General features: G+C 39.9%; 1 protein-coding gene across 2 annotated transcripts in view; it reads left to right on the forward strand.

Annotated features, from left to right (window-relative positions):
• Positions 1-21747, forward strand: part of ARFGEF3 (ARFGEF family member 3) — a 96067-nt gene that overhangs the window by 55900 nt on the left and 18420 nt on the right. For both annotated transcript variants that reach the window (XM_066546876.1, XM_066546877.1), the window contains exons 18-26: positions 489-639; positions 1129-1443; positions 3030-3163; positions 4521-4666; positions 5373-5552; positions 5941-6085; positions 7175-7297; positions 9429-9532; positions 10943-11087. In XM_066546876.1, the coding sequence (XP_066402973.1) occupies positions 489-639; positions 1129-1443; positions 3030-3163; positions 4521-4666; positions 5373-5552; positions 5941-6085; positions 7175-7297; positions 9429-9532; positions 10943-11087 (1443 nt within the window). The remainder of the gene's footprint in view (positions 1-488; positions 640-1128; positions 1444-3029; positions 3164-4520; positions 4667-5372; positions 5553-5940; positions 6086-7174; positions 7298-9428; positions 9533-10942; positions 11088-21747) is intronic.

A 21747-nucleotide genomic window follows, 5' to 3' on the forward strand; every position in this document is an offset into this window, starting at 1 on the left:
AAAAATAAATAGAACCAAATGGTTGTAGCTCAGATAAAGATTAGTTTTACTTTGGCAAGAGGTTTTTGGTGAATTTGAATTTTTTTGTATGGAAATACATATGAAATCCACAAATGCTATTTTTTTTCCATAGCAAAGGAGATTTTGGTAAAAATAAATATCCAGTCAGCCATCTCTGAAGAGAAATATCACTGGCAATCTGCAACTGTTCGGTGGGCAACAGGATGTGAATTTGGGGGTGGAGGGTGTCAATCTAGCATTGATTTTCACTTTTTCATACTTTTTTTCACGAATATAGGCTCAGTCAAAAAGGATTTTTGTTTTAAAGCTACCTTAGGTTTATTAGGAAGAAATGGATTTCTCTGATTTGGTTGGGGGTTTTTTTGCCTAAAATTCATGTTCTTTTATAGATTTCATCACCCTGTATACAAACCAGTGTTTGTTTAAAAGCTGAAGAAGCTAATTTTATTTATTTTTTTATGCTACAGTGAAACAGAAAGTGGAGCAGAAACTGGAGCAGATGGGGAAAGTGCAGGGAGTCTGCCTGCACACTGCTCATGTTTTGTGTATGGATGCAGTCCTTAATGTGGGTCTGGAGATGGGAAGCCATAATCAGGACTGTTGGCCTCATGTATTCAGGTACTCACCAGCTTTCCCAAAATATCCAGAATTCAGGCCATGTTGCCCGAAAGTAAGGGACTGAGAAAAAGGGCTTTGCAATCTCTGGATGTTCTGTAAAAACAGTGTCAAAGTGAATTAACTGTCAGTATCTCTAAAAGAAAAGATGGTGCCGTTTTCCACCACTACACAGGGACAAAATGCTTGGAAGCTTCAAAGTTACCAGAAGACTGTGGCAGACCCAGGAACCTTAATGGGCTTTTTAGGCACTTCCACCAAACTATGTGCTATCTAGGCACATGGGAGGCCAAAGAAGAAAGGTTATCTATGTGTAAGAAGAAAGGTTATCTCTGTGTCATTTGAGAGTTAGAAAGCATCTGTTTATGGTTTGAGGGAAGTGTCCTGTGATTACTGCAGGGAAGAGTTGTTTTGGCGTGTTATATTTGGAGTTTTAGTGCAGGAGTTGTTTTGGGGTGTTTGTTAATTTTTGTTTCTCCTGTGTGTTCCCAGGGTGTGTGAGTACATCAGCACACTGGAGCACACCCACTTCAGTGATGGTGCTGCCCAGCCCTCCCTTACCATCACCCAGTCCCAGCAAGCACCCGGAGGGCAGCACCCAGACTCTGAGCCTGGGGAGGCTCCTCAGGCACTCACCCCCGAGCAAGAGACCACCCTGAGCAGCCACCCTGTCATTCAGCCAGTTTCCATCCAGGATCTCATCAAGGACAGCAGTAAGGGCAGAGCTTTTGACTTCCGTGGAGGCAGTCTGCTGTGTGGTACCAGTGCTGCCAAAGCTGTTCTCACGCTCTCCACGCAGGCTGACAGGTAAAAGCACTGCTGTCAGCAACCAGAATCCTTGTTCCCAAAGCAGTACCAAAATGGCCCTTTTTGTGCTGCAGTGGGCCTGATCTTTGTTCGTTTCAGCCACTTGCTTCAGTTGAATTTCACTAGAGAGCTGAGTGTTTGTCACAACCAGCAGTTTCTAAAAGACCTGGGGTTTTCTCATCTCTGCAGTACCTGCAAGTACTGAGCTGAGTGTATCTGTGCGCACCAGTGAATATGCCAAGCAAATCAAATGCATCCAAGAGTGGTGGATTTCTTTCTTGCATGTAAATTGGTATGTTGTATCAGTTAAGCAAAGTAAAGGGGTGTCTTGTCCTGACAGGAAGGGACTGATTGACAAGACCAGTGTCAGTCAGAAAGCAGCTGCTTCTGCCAGGGCTGTGTGGACAGTTTGTCAGGCTTCCCCAGTGTGTCCAGAGGAGCAAGGGAGCCAAGTATGGTCACAGAATGGCTGTCTGAAATGTCCTTTCATCATGGCCTGCCAACTGATATTATTTCTGCTATATTTTAAGCAGCCCAGGTTACAGTTGAAAAATTCCTGGGTTTGACCTTTTTGATCCAACTGATATTTTTCATCTTGATCTCTGCCCATAGGAAGGTGTTATGTGTAAATTCAGAGCCAAAAGTACTGCATAAACTGCTTGTAGAAATTTGACTCTGGGCAAAAAAATACCTTTTATTTAGGAAGCTTACAATACAGCTTGGGTCTGAGGATTAGAGAATAGCAATACTGTCATTTTAATGATGCTGGTTTCATTTCTACCCTTTTACTTAAATGCAAATGTTTGTTAGGATTTAATCGCTTGTTTCTTAGGACTGTAGAAAAGTTTTTCATGAAAAGCAATAACAGAGAATCATATTTTTGTCAATTTCTGGGTGCACCATATGAAATTTCACTGTAATCTCTGTGGATCTTCCCTCCAGTGTAACCACACTTATTGTTTCATGTGTACAGATTTTAACTGTTAAATCCTAAGAGCCCATTGCAGCTGAAAATAACAACTCTTGCTTGCATTTGTCACTGTTAGCCAAAACATAGCCCCATACTTGCCTCTGTTAAAAAAATTAACTATACCCCAGCCAAATTCAGCAAAATATTCCAAACTAGCAATTCAGGTATGGTAACCTTAGGTTTAAGACTTGAATTAATTTGTTTTTCAGGTTAGGTTTGGTAACTTCAGATGGAGCAAACTGGTGTAACCCTAAAGTTAGTGAAGCTATGATGATATGTGTTGTGAGGACTGGGCATGTTTCAACTGGTTCTTTGATTACTGGTTCATAAATGGCTTATGGTAACTTGAAGAAGTGACTTTCTGTTTTAGCACTGTAGTGAATCTTGAAAGGGTTCTGGTTGATTCCACAGCAACCTGCTTTCCACCCTCCAATTAATAAAGCTTCTAGATCAAAGTCTTGCTGCAGCACTGCATAAATTAAAAAACCCTCAATTACCAATGTGTCACGAAAGCCAGTGTATAGAAGCCACAAACAGACAGGAGTTTTCCTCTTACATACACATTTAAGTCTGCATCTCATGAATTTTTCAGTTAGATTCTGTTCTTTACCTACAGGCTTTTTGAAGATGCTGCTGACAAGTTAAACTTGACGGCATTGGCAGGCTTCCTTTACCAGCTCAAGAAGGCTTCTCAGGCCCAGCTTTTCCATTCAGTCACAGATACAGTTGATTACTCACTAGCAATGCCAGGTAAATAACCTGAAGATCCTGTACAGAGTGTTTTATATATAATTGTACTGCTTACAGGACTAATCTTTCTTATTACAATTGTGGGAGCAATTTTTTGTCTTCAGAAAAAGTTGAGCACTTTATTTGGACAGAGACCACATGCACACCTGCTTTGAAACACATCACAGGACATTCATTTGAGTCTTGGACTTTGGGGGGTGTTAATTGTGTGCCAATATATAATCACAGCTCTGTTTTTGAACCCAGACCAGTATGGCAACTTGGGTCAGTCTAGACTTAAGACAGTGGATTTAGGTTTCATACTTGACAGTAGGATAACCTCAGATGTGTTCAGTAAATGGGCGATAGAGAACAGAGCACACAAATGAAGAATGTTAAAGCAGTGGGATTTGTCCTGCTTGATTTTCCCCAACAGAGTAGAGCATGTACCTCACATCAATCAGAAGTTACATAAATAACACAGGTTTTGTTTTGTCCTGTGGTAGACACTGTTTTTTTCTGAGTCTCCAATTTAATTGGTTTCCTCTCTCCCTGAAGTGCTGCTTGTTGTTTTCTAGGTATGACACTTCAAGATTTTGGGTTTTTTAGTCTTGCTTGTCTCCAGACCTCAACATTCATTACTCTAGTTTTAATAAATAGATTACGTCTTTTCATGTTATGTAGTGGTCAATCAACTGTTGTTTTAATACTGAAATTAAAATTAAGATAGAGGAATTAAGTGCTATTTTTTATTTTAAAAGTGATATGTCCCCTGATTATGTCTTTTGTTAGAGATAAAAGCAGTGTAAAGTTATTTGAAATGAAAGGATGAAGTGTCTTTCCAAATGTTGTAAGAGCAATGGAAGATGAATCCTTTTCAACAGGAAATAACAAGTATTAGTGACTGGGGAACAGAAAAAAATTTTCTTACATTCTGTTCTTTGTATCCTTTGCCTAATAAGAAATACAAAATTAAATACCCAAGCCAAATAATTTGCAGTTTACAGTCTTTCCTGTAGATGTCACCAAAACCTTTCACAACTACCACTTTGGGTCTTAATATCAGTTTATTTAACTCCTTGCTTAACTTTTCTGCAAGACTTTTCCAAGCCTTTGTCTTTTGTATGTTTGCAAAAAAAGTGATCACTTAAAGTAGGTTTAGTAACCTTTAAACTTGGGTCCATCTCCTGTTCTTTTATCTACACAGGCATAGGCTGTGTTTTACATTGGTTTGGGGTTTATTTTCCTTTTTCTCGCCCCCACTAAAGCTTATTAATTATCAATCACTTAATCAGTAATTTCTAATTCTTCTTCAGACATTTAGGAGTGGAGGAGCAGCTGATGCTTAGCTTCCATTTATTCTTATACTTTCTTGTAGGTGAAGTAAAGTCCACACAGGACAGGAGAAGTGCTCTTCACTTATTCCGACTTGGTGATGCCATGCTCAGAATTGTAAGGAGTAAATCCCGCCCGCTGCTCCACCTCATGCGCTGCTGGAGCCTGGTGGCTCCTCACCTTGTAGAGGTAGGAATGGGGGACAAAAATGGGAATGTGTGCACGAAGCAACAAAGCTGAGAAAGATGAAGAAGGCTTGATAGCTCTTAAAATGTATAGCAACCTCCAACATTGTCAAATCTGCTCTGTGTTGAATACACTGTGTCATATATTGCCATACTGCCACCAAAGCATGTGCTTAAGTTACTGAAATGGACTGAGACAGGGTGTTGGACTTCTGCAATATGATGCAAATTGTGCCTGGAGAAAAAACTGATACAACCCCAAGGGGCTCTGACTCCCCCATCTGCCTATATTCCAGTCAAGGTCTGCATCCTTGCAATTCTTCCTATAAAAGGATGCAGGTTTTCTTTTCCTATATAAAGCCAGCTCAGCTGCTACCTTTGGAAGAGAAAAAGGCTGACACAGTCCAAACAAAAGACAGCATTTCACACAAGTTCTGTTCTGTGGGTTTTAGTATTTAATTTATTTAGCTCTATGTGTTTTTGTCAGCCAATTTTCATACAACTGTGGACCTCTAGGCAGCTCAGAGTCTCAGTCATCTGTTTCCAGGGCAGTAGTCTCCTGTTTTCATTACAGTGGGGTCCCTGGTCACATCAGTGATGAAGCTGTTTTGAAGGTTCAGTAACATGCAGTGCTTACCTTCCTTGAAAATGTCTGACTAAAAGCAAATTTTTTGCTTGGACATAGTCTAATCCTTTTCCTTTCCCTGTAGGCTGCCTGTCACAAGGAGAGACATGTGTCTCAGAAGGCTGTCTCCTTCATCCATGACATCCTCACGGAAGTGCTGATGGACTGGAACGAGCCTTCTCACTTTCGCTTCAATGAGGCACTTTTCCGCCCCTTTGAGCGCATCATGCAGCTGGAGCTGTGTGATGAGGACGTCCAAGACCAGGCAAGTTAGCTCTGATCAGTGTGTCTGTATCTGGTCTCCATGCCCATAAGAATGGTTTCCAGAGTGCACTTGGTCCACCTGAGAGTGCTTCCCTGATTCCCTTTGAATACTGCCCCTTAATCATCTTCAAGGAATTAGGAATTTAGGAATTAAGAGTGCTCTGCCTACCCAATTCAGCATTGTGGCAGAGCACAGAGACAGAAGACCTGGCTTTAAAGCAATAAAATAAAGATTTTCTACTATCTAAAAAAAATTAAAGAGTAAATTAATCTAGATTATCATAGTGAGGTCTAGGAATGTGTTTAAAGACATTCCTTCTGAAGGTCCATTTGTATATCAGTTCTGCTTTTTGGCTGTTTTCTTTTAACCCCTCCTACACTGGCTGCAGGTGATCACCTCTATAGGAGAGTTGGTGGAAATGTGTTCTACCCAGATCCAGTCGGGATGGAGACCCTTGTTCAGTGCCCTGGAAACAGTGCATAGCAGCAGCAAGTCAGAGGTCAAAGAGTACCTCGTAGGAGAATACTCTATGGGTAAGGACTTCCTGCACTGTTTCAAATATGCTTTTGATTCCCTGGGGGACACTAACTCAATATATTTAAATGCCTAAACTGAAAGTGGCACTACAATACTCCAGAACTGTACCAAAGTATCTGACTTAATAGTTGGGGTAGGAAGGAAAGCAGATGTGTTGTTCTGACCTTTTGTCCTCTACATTCTAACAAATTATTTGACTGAGAAAGAAAGGCGTCAAACCTACTTGAATAATTCTGAGCAAGACAGTAGTGCAAGGGTACTGAGCTTGGCTGAGCATTTGTCACTATCCTACTGGAAAAAGGACTGTATCCAAGCAGCATGTCTCTTGTGAACTGTCTTTCCTGTTGTATGAAATCTATTGCTCTTATACCTAAGGGTAACTTAATGTGATAATCTGGGCAAGTGCTTGTCCAGGCATTTGATCACAAGGCTTTCATATTCTTAGTACTATTACAGACTACATTTCTGTAAGAATGTGCATCCTTCCTGGAGATGTTTGCTTGCATGGAAATGTGTTAATATGGGAAAATCCATTTTTTCTTTTGCCCCATTAGAAGGTATGTTTAAACATGACAAGTCACATGTAAGGGACGTGGTTTTCCTCCTAAACTTTGTCATTGAGATATGTTACGGTTGATGGCTGAATGCTGGTGTACACAGCTTTTGAAGAAGATAATCTGCTTTGGAAAATCAAGGCTATTTTGGTACTCTATAGTCTGAATAGTTTTCTGCATGATTGATGTAATCTTGGCAGTTACCAAAAACTAAACCAGAAACTAAACAGAAACTTCCACCAAACAGAAGTATTAGCTCCTGAGTTCAAGAGCTCAAACCTGCTCCTACCATTTGAACAGGCATAAACTGGTATTTGTCATAGACTGGGCAAAGGAGGGAGTCTCTGTCACTTCCTATGAAAGGCTACATGAGTTGCCCCAGGAGCAAGAGAAGGTTTTACTTTTAAGATTATTTCTGTCTCTGCCCAGAATAGAAAAGATTCTACAGATTCAGTTAAATTGTTGAAAAATGGTTGGAAAATTATTTTTAAGGGAGTGTGAGGAAGAGTTCTCATCTTGTTATCTCCACAGGGAAACGCCAGGCTCCAGTGTTTGATGTCTTTGAAGCATTTCTAAACACAGACAACATCCAGGTCTTTGCCAACGCTGCCACCAGTTATATTATGTGCCTTATGAAGTTTGTCAAAGGACTGGGTAAATATTTTCCTATTGTCATGATACCTCACAGAAGCGAATAAATCAATTATGTAATACATTGCACGGTAGGAAAGAGAGGGGCACTGAAGATGTTGAGTCCAGAATGCTTTAAAAAAATAAAATAAATCAAGACCAAGGGATTATTTCTGTAACATTTTTAATACTATCAGTTCTTCAAGTTTTTATGGAAGCAAAGATGCATCTCACTATTAAAAGTGTCTGCTTCTTAACTTGATCTTAGTTTACACCAGGATGTGCTTATATTCATGTAAATAATAAAACGAAAAAACATTCAAACCTAGAATATTGCAGAAATGGCCTGGCATTGTGCAGAGACAGCAGGGATTGTTTGCAACAGAGCAGGGCATGTTTTACACTGTGGGCAGCAGAGACCAGGCATAGCATGTCAGGGTGACCCTGCAGAGTAATTGTCATGCTTCACCAGCCTTCAGAACAAAGGCAAATGGTGCTAGGCTGTTCTGCCCCCATGCTGGTGATCCATGGCTTGCCTTGATCATTAGAGTTTGACACTTTTCACTGAACTGTGACATTGTTGGGGTATTTTGTGGATGTAAATTATCGAACTTCTAAGTAGTGATAAAATGGAGCTTTTGGTTTCTATATGAATACTAATTCACAGAGATGGGAATGTGAAAATTAATTCACAGAGATGGTTGGAAATAAACCAGCACGTCTTAAAATCTAGGTCTGTGAGCAGCTCCTTTTGATTTAAATGAAGCTCCTAACTGCAGAAGATCTACTCTTTAATGTTACTCTTGTCTCATTGACCTATTTCACCATTGATTTAAATGGGGGAAGAATTCACCTTGTGATGTAATTGTAATTGTAGTTATTACTACAAAAGAGAAATAAACTTACATGTCCAGTACCAATAGAACTCATGTTTTTTTCTGCAGAGCTTAAAAGCCTGTCTTGTATTTCTTTACATTTCTTGCATTCATAAGATAATTTTGACCCCATTGTGGTCACATATCAAAAAGCAAGGTCTTTTTTTGTATTAAAGGTAATAGGACTATGGGAAACGTCAGCAAATACAATGCCATACTATGTGCATTTTATTTTAAAACTAAAGGATTCAAACTTCATTGGCTGTCTTGGCTGATCTCAGTAGTAGACAAAACTTTAAAATACATTATGGAGGGAATAGTTAAGAGCATAAAAAAGCAAATAAATATAGAGAAAGGAGAACAAGTAGGATCTAATAAAAATTTTTAATATTTATCTTGTGCTCTTTATGAGAGGAATAACTTTTTAAGGCAAGAAAATGTTAATATCTATAGGCATTTAGTCACACTTCACATTTGGCACTGAATGAGAAGTACTTGGCTAAACTGGAAAATTGGTTTTGAGCCAAGTATTCTAAGGTGGACAGAACTTTAGCTGAGATGGGACAGTCAGACAGGGAAAACAATGGAGTGAATGGAGTTATCCAGAGAGGAGCTCTGCAGCAGGATGCCTTGGAACTGTTCTGCTTATTGAATTCTGTTAGTGAAGCTGGCCTGAGAGAAGCAGTCTGCTGATTGAAGTTAGGAATACCAGCAACAGTGGCACTAAAACCTCAGGATATCTGTCATACAGTTGAAACTGTGAGACTTGATACCTGCATTAGACAGCAGAAGGAAGTGTAGTATACAAAATATAAAATGATGGATTTAAGCAGTAAATAAACTAGTAGGAAGAACTTGTGGTAGACGAATTTTCCGGGGCAGTGGGGTACAAATGAATAGAAAAAAATACTACAGTAATTAAGCAATGCTTAATAGAAGTAATTAATTCCTACACCCATGGAAGACAGTGGAATGGAGTCAATAAGACAGATAATACTATATATGATTATTAGAACTCCCAAAGACTCTACTAAAGAAATATTAAATAGGTATATGTTTATTAAAGCATTTATTCATATAAAAAATTGTGTACAAACTATGACCAGTATTACTGTATTGTTTGTGTGGGGATCAGCTGGTTGTCATGTAAGAAGATCAAAAAAAGGATGTTTTCTGGATTCTGTTCAAACATTAGGGTGTAACTGAATGAGAAAAGAAAATTAATGCTGTACTTACTGTTTTTCTTCTGTCCTTCCCAATGCTGCCTTTCCTGTCCCCAGGGGAAGTAGATTGTAAGGAGATGGGTGACTGTGTGCCAGGATCAGGATCTGCATCTACAGACTTGTGCCTTCCCGCGCTTGATTACCTCAGGAGATGTTCTCAGGTATGATGAACAATCTTGTACAGGCACTAACCTGGCCTGGGAAATAATTCTAACCTGCAGGCTTTGCATCAGTCATTGGATGATTTGCATGAACCCTACAGAGTCTTTGGTGACCCTGATGGTAATACCCTGCGCTGCCAAATGGACAGTGGTAATCTGAGGGAATATCATACCGTCCAGGACAGTTAGCAATTACTCCTTCCGGGAAAACTGAGGAGTAAAAACACTCAGACCCAGGGTGCAAGTGAGAAAATGTGAATGTTCAAAAACATCGTAGTAACATAATTCAAAGCTAAATTCATTCTTGTTTAAACAGTTACCATAAACAGTGTTGTGAATGAAAGACAAAAAAAAAAAACCAAAAAAAAACAAAAAAAAAAAAACCATAAAAAACCAGTTGAGAATTCTTTTATTTTAGATACAAGAGGTTGCACTCTCTGAAATGCAGAAGCAGCTTGTTTGTACCATGCAGACATATCTGAAGCTCAGGTCAAATATCTAATAATTAGAATGTTGGCATGTTTTCTCTAAACTTCTTGCACACAGCATATATTATTATCCAGGGTTACCTGGACATTTTTATCTGATTTTATAATGTTATTTGTATTTCTGTAGCACCTGCAGGTCTTTTTGTTGGACCTAGGCCATGTTTTTTGAATACAATACAAAAGCACAACAAAGGATACTATCATTGCTGAAAGCACTTAATATCTAAATGCAGAGATAATGGGTGGATTCAGTGTGCAGACTGAGAAAAGAAGGGAAGAATAAGTCAACTCAGAATAATAAACAGCAGACATACCAAACTCAACTTGCTATCTTGTTCATCTAAAAAAATTAGTAAATATCTGTGTATATATCTAATGTATGTTCTGTCTATACGCTATCTGTACCACATTGCTGTTCCTCATCCTTACAAACTCCAGTTCACAGTGAGGGGGAAATATTTTCTCCTCTTTAAAAGAAGCAGCCATTTATATCTTGTTATACCTTTTAACTTGCCAGTAAAAGTAGAACAGGAATGACTAAAAAAAATCTTGTCTGTATATTGCAAGTACATTATTTACTTAGAAAGACCTGATTAAATGCTGGTATTATCCCTGCAATAGTATGACTAACGGAGCTTTGGAGGTCATAGATGCAATCAGTGAGTTGTAACCTTTGCCCTTCACAAATGAGAAGAGAACACACTCCCATCTCAGAAATGTGTTATTTAAATTGCTGCTCTCCATCTCTTTACCCACAACTTTTTACTTGTCAGTGAATGGAAGACTTCTGGCCTCTAGTTGTGTTTGCATACTTTTTATTTTATTTTACAAACCTGTGTTTTATGTGATTACTTTTACAAACTTTCCCATGGATGTTTACCTCCTCTTTTTTTCTCTCTCCCCTCTTCTCCACCCTTCTAAGTTGTTAGCCAAAATCTATAAAATGCCCTTGAAACCCATCTTCCTCAGTGGCCGGCTGGTTAACTTGCCCCGAAGAGCGCAGGAACAGTCAGCCAGCAGTGAGGATGGGATTGAGTGCATCCTTTCTGACTTTGATGATGACACTGGTAAGTGCATTGAAAGTAGTAAATTCAGAACTAATCAATTATTTCTTCTATGTGTTGCTGCAAATTTTGCCAACTGCTGAAAGCAAAAAGGAGGGAAAACTTCATGGTTTATTGTGTCCTTGTTGTCTACGCACACCCATGTGTGCACACAGAGCTTGGAAGTTCAGGTCCTGTCACCTTCTTTATGTAAAAGATACAGTTCATATATAAGAAAACTACAACCCCTCTCTTAGGGCAAAACAACAGTATTTTGATTAACAATTATTTTGATTATCCTGAAATTCATAATACAACCATTGTGTATTTCTGAAAGCGAACACAAAACTACTTTCTAGACCACAGCTGAAGTAAAGGAGTGAAAATCTTTTACAGTTGGTATTGGCAGGCCTGCCTTTAAGAGAAAAAAAAAAAACAGTATTGAGTTACAGTCCACAAAGATAAAGAATAATTGTTTAAATCTTTCCAAACTTAGGCCCTGTGGTCTGTTGAAATAAACAGTGAATTTCTGAAGTCCGTAAAAAGCACTATGACCTCCAGAAAAAACAAGCAGCATTTGTCTCCTGATTATTTGTATGGTTTATATGGGTTGTGAATTAATCGGGTGTTGGATGAACTAGAACGTACAGGGCCAAGCAGTAGAGGAATGCAGCCTTATGGCTTCTGGGCTCAGGAGGCCTTCACAGCTGATGCACGGACAGAAGACTCTTCAACTAATTCAAGTTGAAAAGTGACATGTTTATTCAGCACGCTGGGCACACTGGGAGGTAGCCCTCCAAACATGTGTGTGAATTTCCAAAACTGTAGCTTCTCCATATATCTACAAAAGCTCTACATATTCATAAAGACATACAGACACCTATACATATGCATCACCTGCCCCCGCTTGCTATTACAATGAGCTGAATGTTCATTACGGCTGCGCAGTCATCTTCTTGAATTGGGTCAGTGGGCTTTGAAATGGGTCAGTGGGCTTCAGAAGATGAAGTAAGAAGTCTTCCTCATGGTAAATTCTTCACCTTTATCTGGTTGCCAGGACTTTGTGACCCCTTGGTCACGGTCCAAACTCCCTCTCCTGGGCCCAATCATTGTTAGAAGCCAGGTGTATTTGTTGTTCCTACCCTTTTACAATTCTTCATATATTGCCTGTAATTTCTAAGAATACAGCTAAGTTGAATACAGGATACTTTGTCTTTTCTTCAGTTATCCCCATCTGGTAATAATTACTCTTTTCTTAATCTCCTTGTTAAGCCCCTAATCAAAATATATGGCCTTTGTCTTACTAGCTACATTTCTAACTTAACCCCTTGATTCATTCCCCTGTTTCTCTGCAAAGTTAGTAAATTCTTTTACTGATACACAGATTCTTCTTCCTCTAACCAAGCCATGCGACAACAATCTCTTAAAACAACACTGTACATTTTTGATAATGATGTTAAGGTTGCCACTCATTGTATCATCCTCAAATTCTAAACAGTCATTACAACAGACAAAATCAAACTTATGGTAACTAAAATCAATAAAACAGTAATTGGGTGAACTAAAGCATTAAGTATACCCATTGGTTTTGGTGACCATCCAGAAAGTACATCCCTCTAATGGTGAGACATATCTTCTTCTAACGTTTTAAAGACCCTCCGTATGGTCTCTGTGTCATTATGTATTGTAATTCAGATCTTCTTTCCCATAATTTTAATTTCTTCAAGAATTTCCTTTAGATCTTCATGTTTTGATAACTGTTTGACTAAAGTTAAATTCATTCCTATAGGCACAGGTGATATTTCTTGCACAGTAGTCAAATTTGCCTTTAGATACTGATGTGATACAGCAGGTACCTGATAGGAGAAATTACATCCTTCAATTTTGGGAAAGTTACAAATGCACAGATTAAATTGTGTTTCATTTATGGTGAGCTCGTCTACCGCTATAGTGGAACATGCTATTCTGAGGCATGCACACCTTGACTTACATATACAAGCAGGGTTGTCTGGTTGACTGAATGAACCTCAGAGTGACAAATGCTTTGTTCTGTATCCAGACAAGTATCTTGATCATTATTCATATTTCCTTCACGTATAAATCCTAATTGTCTTCTCATGGCACATGACTCTATATTAATAGTCTGACACTTCCCTTCAACCTTCTGTGTCCATGTTCTGTGTTCAGAAGGATACAGTACAGTTCCTTCATGATTCAAACTTAAAGCAACTGTTGGGTATATTAAATCCTCTGATGCATTATGTATAGTCAAAACAAAAGCAGTACTACACTTGTGACAGGATCATAGGTAAAATTGACCAAAACCCACCAAGACTGAAGTTCTCTTTCTAAGTCAGAAGAATTATCCCAAACAATTTTGCAGATCTCAGCAGGAAAGGTGCCTTCTCCACTTTCCTTTATAACTGAGGCAGCCACTGATTGCATCCATAATTGTGCTTGTACACACCTTAGAGCTAAATAAATATTCTCAGTAGCTGTACCCAAGGTATTGATTATCAATTCATGGTCCCATTCTTCTATATTTTCCCGTTCTGGTAGTATCTTGGATACTTTCCACTGGGTGGTACCTAAAGCTAATAAAGGAGATGGTAAAGGCTATTGTGACTTAATTGTGTCACTACCAGCTTCAGTTAATTTGTTCATTAATACCTCTGAATCCATTGTATTCAAAACCCCCAGTCCTGTTCTTAATAATCCAGTCAAATCTCTTTTTTGTCTGAGCATGTATGGTATACACTTCTGTAACCAAGTGGTCTCATCCATAAAAGAGGTCTTAAGAAATGGGGTACACTCCAGTTTAATGGCAGAAGCATTTACCTGCATTGGCATTTCTACCCGCTTCAGGGGCCATTTTGGATTAAGCAGTAGCCTTTGGATTCCAGTCTTTTTAATAGCATATGGTCCAATTTTGGTAATTATAGGTCAAATTATCTCTTTTAGGGTCTGGATGAGTGTAGTCTGAGTATGGGCAGTCTGTCTTGGTAGAGGCTAATTGGTTGTTCTGGTTGTTCTAATTCTATGCTTCCAAGGAACAACACAGACTTGAGTTATATTATAGTCAATTCTGTGATTCTTGTCTGCACATCCTTCTATTCTGAGTCTGAATTCAGGACAGTTGCTTAAGCATTTGTCGCAACATTCAGGGCTAATCCGGATGAGTTCCATTGGTTCTTGGTAGAATTCGTGGAACCCATCCTGAACAAACGCATATTCACATCCCCAGACATTTCTCCCTTCCCAAACAGATGCATTTGTGACTCTCAGCATTTTTGACAGAGCCTTACGGGAGTAAGAGTCATAAGCTTTTCCTTGACAAGTGTGTATATCAGTTGCATTGTACACACGTGGTATTGCATTAACTTCAGTCATGGTCATAGCTACGATCGTGAAGGCCACAAATTTCCAAATTGTACTTGCCATTCTTTGAAACAAAGTCATTTTAAATACAAACTAGATTAACTTTTCTTCTTACAATGTACTTATTTTCCCAAGTAAGCTTTAATTTCAGTTCATTACCACCCAGTGTAACTTTCCAAACACCTTCTGGATTGTTTTTCACTTGCGTATGGTGGATCCAGGCATTCTGTTCTTTGTCCTTGATTAAAAGTGGTGAGAAGCACTTGGAATGGTCCTTCCACTGTGGCTCTGCAAAAGAGTTGACATATACATAGTCTCCAGGCTGTATGTCATGTACTGGTCCATCTAATTCCCTGCTCCAAATCCCAGCCAATGCTTCTCAATTTCTGAGTTGTTTGCTTAGGGCCATCATGTAGCTGTGTAGGGTTTCTTCCCCTGCTGGGGTTGATGTTTACTCTTGTACCCCCTATGGCCTTCCATATAATATCTCAAAAAGGACTTAATTTTTCTTTTGTCCTTGGTTTAGTCTGGATTCTCAGTAGTACTAACGGAAGAGCCTGGGGCCAAGGTAATTTTGCTTCTTCCCATAGCCTTATAATTTGTTGCTTGATTAAATTATTCATTTTTTCCACTTGGCCATTTGACTGGGGATGATATGGAGTATGAAGTTCCCAGTCTGTGCCCAATTGGCAGCTAATTTGCTGTACAATTTTTGAAATGAAGTGTGGCCCTCTATCTGAAGATATGGTGGCTAGGACTCCGAAGCATGGTATACTGTTATCTCTTGTAACAGTACTTTAGTTACCTCTTGCACCTTGGCAGTTCTGGAATTAAAGGCTTCCAGCCATTCTGAAAAGGTATCTGTCAGTACCAATAAATATCAATACCCCCTTTCCTGGGAAGTTCTGAAAAATCAGTTTGCCACTGTTGCCCAGGCCCATAACTTCTTCCAATTTGTCCAAGTTTTGATTTGGGAATATTTTTGGGGTTAGTTTGGAGGCAAAAGACTACATTATTTGGTCACTCGAATAACTGTACCTTGTAAATTTCTGGCTACAGTCCTATCTATTAAATAATTATACAAAGTGTCTATTTCCCAGTGGGTTTTCTGATGCTCCTCTTTTAATAGTGACCATAACAAATAGGAGGGGACTACAAGTTTTCCTTTCCCTTCTTGTGTAATTGCCCATCTTTCCTGCTTGTATTTCCCATTTTCAGTCTCAATAAGTCTCTTGTCCTTGTTATAGTTTGGCTCACCTTCTAGAGAAATTTGTCCATCTGGAATTAAAGCTGAATGGGATACACTCCAGTTTCACTCAAATACACTCAGAGCTCACTTTCTGGTGTGCCTTGATATGCATGATAGCTACCTTCACAGGTAGCTTTCCTTTTTTTAAGCCTGTCCTCCACAGGGGGTGTGTTCCTTGCCCTTCCTGATACACTAGAAGCCCATACCCCAGGAAATACCTGATCCATTATTTTCTTGTTAAACTTTTCTTCATCTTCAGTACTGGTCTTATTAATTGTTTCATTAATTGTAACATTAAACTCAACATTTCTACATACTGTTGGTCTTTAACCTCCAAAATAACCTCCCCATATTTAAATATGATTTTTATTTCTAGCTGCTCCAACAAATCCCTACCCAACAGTGCCTTTGGAGTGTTGGGCATATACAAAAATCTGTGAATTCCCTCTTGCTTTCCAAGTTTAGATTTTAATGGTTTGCAAAAATATGCTTTTTCAGATTGGCCAGTTGCCCCCTTTACCATAACACAATTGTCTATTATAGGCATTAAAGCTTTATTTAACATTGAATATGTTGCTCCCATGTCTACCAAAAACTCCATTTTCTTTCCTTTATTCCCTAGCTTGATTTTAACCAGAGGGTCCACTAGGGTGAGACCCTCCGGTCACCCTCAGTCTGCTTTGACCTGCGCAACCACCCCTTCCCTTTGGGGTTTCCTCTTCTTTATTCATCTCCTTCTCTCCATTCCGGACATTGGTTTTTCCAGTGACCAATTTTCCTGCACATTGATCTTTCCCAAGCCGAGGCAGACCTTGTTTTGGTGGTCCTTGCCCATGTCTCCCTTTTCCTCCTTCTCTCACTACTTCTACTAGTTTTCTCATTCCTTGTTTGTATCCTTCCTCTCCATTGCTAAAAATCCTCCATGTCTCTTCTAATAAGTTTTCTAAATTTCACCCCATTGGCCCCTGGATCTTCTGAAGCTCATGCCTAATGTCCCCTGTGGACTGAGTCAAAAACAAATTTGCTAACTGTTGCATCCCGTCCTGAGAATCAGGATCTAAAGATGTATAATGACGTATTGCCTCATGCAAGTGATCTAAAAATTCAGAAGGACTTTCAGAAGGACCTTGTCTCACTTTATATAGGGCTGGCCAGTTTATGGTTTTAGAGATCGCCCTCTCCATTCCTTTTATTACAAGGTCCCGATAATGTTCCAATTTTGCCAAATCTTCTGGTATATTTGGATCCCATCATGGATCCTGGAGGGGAAAAAATTCCTTAACACCAAGTTGTGATGTTCTACAAGCATCCTCTACTAAATTCCCTGCTGTTTTCAAAATTAACTGCTTCTCTGTCTCAGTCAAAGCATCTAACAGTAATTGAATGTCAGCCCAATCTGGGTTGTGTTGTTTCATCATATATTTTAATCATTTAGCCGTGCCTATCGGATCACTCTGGTAGTTCTTGGCAAGCCTTTCCCATGTCTGTAAATCAATAGTAGAAAATGGGATTTTAACTAACATCCTCCTTCCTTCAGGTCCTACTGCCCATAAAGGTGCTTGTATTATTTCTTTTGTTTGTTTTCTGGTCCAGGATACTGTGATACTCCCCAGGATATTTGGGGAGGGCTCCTCATCTTCACTGTCACTATTAGGTAATGGAGGATATAACACTAGTGATGGTTTATGTGATTCAATAATAAATGGAGGAGCAGACAGCTCAGCTTATTTCTTTAATGCTTCCTTTACTTGCTTCCTAGTCCAAGATGCTATGGGGCTATGTGGGGAAGAAGGAACTGGAGTTGGAACTAGGGTCTCCAATCCTTCCGAGTCTGCATCCCCTCCTGATCTCTCTTGTCTTTTGGGGGAGTTTTTAGGGGGAGGCCTAAACAGATTGGCTAATTCCTGTTCTTGTGCATCCTTGTGAGGATGGGTTCAGCGTTGATTTATTGAACAAGTACTGCAACATCGTTTGGGTTTTCCTCTATTTTCTCTATTTCTTCTCAAAGGCCAATACCAGGAGATTAGAGGGAGGTTTAATTCTACAATCTCTCTGCTGCTCAGGATGATTCTGGAGAGTAAAGAACATATCAGCATATGTTACTTCCTACCATTTCTGTTCCACATCAGCTGCAATAAAGTGTCATAGTCTAAGGTTCCAACCAGTGGCCATCTAACAACTCCTTCTGGCCTATAAAGTGGCCACCATTGTTTACAAAATGGAATTAAATTCCTTTTATTTTCAGTTCCTCTGTAGCCCACCAATTCTTTCCAGTGTGCCAAATACAACCCAAGGGACTAGCCTTAGAAATTTCTTTACTCTGGTTAGTTCCCATTTTTCTTTTCCCAGCACTTTACTTTATCCCAACTCTCTTTGCCTAGATTTGAAAGTCTCAGGGTATAAAAATAGGCTGAGCACACTCAGCTCTAATTACTTCTGCTGACTTCCCTAAATTACCTGAAACCCCCTTCTCCAATGATTCAAACAACCTGTTACTTCTGTGGCCCTCACGACCGTTGCCAATAAAATCTTTATAGATCTCTGTGTGGCCTTTGTCTCCTTAAAATAACATGAATGACAAAGTGACTCTCTTGATCTCCTCCACCTAAATGTCTATCTGTACCACAGCTCTTTACACTGAATGCAGCAGAAACAAACACAGAGTTCACAAGGGCAGCCCTTTGGACAAGCAACCTCTACAAAACTCGCTCTCCTCCAATTTCTATTTCTATTCATAGGACATCTCAGCTTCTTATTTCTCACTCTCTCTACCTAAACTTTGCTTCACAAAATCTCACAGTCTTTTCCCATTTTTCTTCCCACACAACCCAATCTTCGGGTACTAAGTGTGACTTCGGACATACCAACTTTAAAATCTCTGGTTCAAAATCAGCTCAATTAAGGTGTTGTTTCCACTGACCCAGGACACATTCACTTTGCTGCCTTGCAGAATATCAGTAATATCATCGTACACAAATATTATATTACAATAACACCTATGCACAATGCCGACCTCTAAATGAACCAGGGGCTCCAGAGAAACGTCCACAGAGGCAAGCTATTCTATGTATCCCTTCATGAAATTCTAAACTCTCTACTGTAGGAAATTCCCAATATAAAGACACTAAATGGCCACCAGAAGTCTTATATAATCCTTCTAGGTAAACCCATTTGTTTCTTCTATCTATTCCATGATTTACTGGAGTAACAAATTCCCATGGATCAAGTCCGAACCACTGTGTGAGAGAGATTCCTTTAATTCTCTTAGCCATGGTTGAAGTGCAGCCCACATGTATACACGCTTCACTGTGCACACTCGCCACACCTCCCCATTTCCCTTCTCAGGGGGAAAATGTACCAAAACTGCACACAAATCTCAAAACCACACCAGCACTCTACACAGGCTTCTCTAGCCCTAGGTCTCAGTTGACCTTTTGCCCATAAATTGTCCTTGTCTGCCCCTCGGCAGAAATAATAGCAGCCTTCTCCACAAATTCCACACTGTAATTAATCTTACACAAAATATTGCTCTCACTACAGTCAGGAATTCCACAAACAAAACCCCGTATCAGATATCAGAACTAAACCATTGAATTGACCACAGAACTAAACAACCTGGGGTTGTCCTTCCAACTCATTTTGCACTGTTCCCAATCTTCTTCAAAAATATCTAAATTATCGGGACGACCTTTTCCACAGACTAAATTCACTATCTCAAATTCAGTACATGCTCTCTCCCAGTTATAGTACTGTGGGAATTCTGATTCCAGGAAATATCTTGGGCACACAGGTCTCCACCTGTAAGAAATACAATACCACCTTCTATGCCACCTCTTGCAGTGAAGAAGGACACAAGCCTAGTCCTACCCAGGTACCCGATAGGAAATTGTCAGATTACACAAAAAGCAAGGAGTTATTCCTGGTCTTCTCTACCTCCACAGATTTCTGATATAATCCTCAGCTGGGGTAACTCCCAATCAAAAGCTAAATAACAGTTCGTTCAGCTTGAATATCTTCTCCCTAAAAACACCCTTTCTCTTTCTATCCTGTTGATTTATAACAGCCCAGTCTCCTCCTATAGCCAAGAACTCGTCTGGTACAAGCCCAAGCCACTTAGAGAGTGCCTCTCTGGACAGTCGAGCCCTTGCAGCTCAAGCCCAAGCTTCGCCAGCCACCTCTAACAATTTATTAAAAATAAACATACATCACAGTAAATACAAAAACCAAAACACCAACTAAAAAAACCAACTAGTTGCAAGTATAATTTTTGACACAAGATAGCAGTGTTGTCTTAGAAATGAGCCAGTTACCAGCTCATTGCAACTATACCTTTTGACACAAGATAGTAGTATTACCTCAGAAATGCACAATATCTCTCAAAAACAGTGACAACTATGATTTCCAATAACAAGAATCAAAACCCACATATTTCATCAAACGCACACACAGATATAGAGTCAAAAATAGCAGTAAATAAAAGAATAGCAGCAATACAAAGGAATTTGCCCACTTCACCCCCAGAACTGCTAGTGGGTCCCCTTGACATGGCAAATTACCCTTGAGCCAGCAACCAAATCCTTCATTGCACACAAGGCCTCCCCTGTGACTTACCAACTGCCCCCTCAGCCATGCGTACGTACAACTTAGAGACTAATTTCTACAATTATAAACATACCCTTTGTCCGTAATGCCAGCGGTTTTGTCTGTCCCCACAATGAGCAGACAGGGAGCGGAGGTCTCTCCAGGAATATCCCAGTGGCTCCAGGAATATCCCAGTGGCACCTAGAGGCATCCACAGCCTGGTCTCGCAGTAAACAGGGGAGAGTCCTGCCGCAGTTGCCAAAATGATGCACGGACAGAAGACTCTTCAACTAATTCAAGTTGAAAAGTGACATGTTTATTCAGCACGCTGGGCACACTGGGAGGTAGCCCTCCAAACATGTGTGTGAATTTCCAAAACTGTAGCTTCTCCATATATCTACAAAAGCTCTACATATTCATAAAGACATACAGACACCTATACATATGCATCACCTGCCCCCGCTTGCTATTACAATGAGCTGAATGTTCATTACGGCTGCGCAGTCATCTTCTTGAATTGGGTCAGTGGGCTTTGAAATGGGTCAGTGGGCTTCAGAAGATGAAGTAAGAAGTCTTCCTCATGGTAAATTCTTCACCTTTATCTGGTTGCCAGGACTTTGTGACCCCTTGGTCACGGTCCAAACTCCCTCTCCTGGGCCCAATCATTGTTAGAAGCCAGGTGTATTTGTTGTTCCTACCCTTTTACAATTCTTCATATATTGCCTGTAATTTCTAAGAATACAGCTAAGTTGAATACAGGATACTTTGTCTTTTCTTCAGTTATCCCCATCTGGTAATAATTACTCTTTTCTTAATCTCCTTGTTAAGCCCCTAATCAAAATATATGGCCTTCGTCTTACTAGCTACATTTCTAACTTAACCCCTTGCTTCACAGTCACTTCTGAATATGTGGACTATTGGGCTGTTCCAACCAGGCTGCCTTTGTAAAGAGTCAGCTGAAATCTGGCAGAAAGCAGGCTGACTCCGGGGCATTTCATTCATGTGCCTCACCAGACTGGCCCTTGGTACCACCTTTATCTAGACTCTTCCTCCACATGGATTGTCCTGTTCCTGCTACCCTGGATAAAGGAGAGAAAAGTTGCTCTCTGAAACCAGAAAGTCACAAGTACTAGTTTTTCACAAAACAGCCTTTTACTTCTTCCTGTGCTGGGTTTGGTTTGGTTTTTCTCTCTCAGGGGATTTTAGGATATTCACCTGGGATGTAGGAGATCCAAGTCATTGAAGCCTCTGCTTTGAATCAGACTTGGAACTTGACCTGGGGTCTCCTCACCTCAGCTGCCTACTGTTCTGAAGTGACACTGCCAGTCAGTCTCTTGCTGTCAATAAAAATACCACCCTGCAGCAAATAAACCTTTTGGTTCTTGTCAGAGCTATGCCCTGAGACTGTGACCCAATTTGTTATTTACATGGCAATGGTGTCAGAATGTTGCTAGGCAAACTGACTTTACAAAGACA

The sequence above is a fragment of the Molothrus aeneus genome, chromosome 3, assembly GCF_037042795.1.
Source record: "Molothrus aeneus isolate 106 chromosome 3, BPBGC_Maene_1.0, whole genome shotgun sequence".
Taxonomy (NCBI): Eukaryota; Metazoa; Chordata; class Aves; order Passeriformes; family Icteridae; genus Molothrus; species Molothrus aeneus.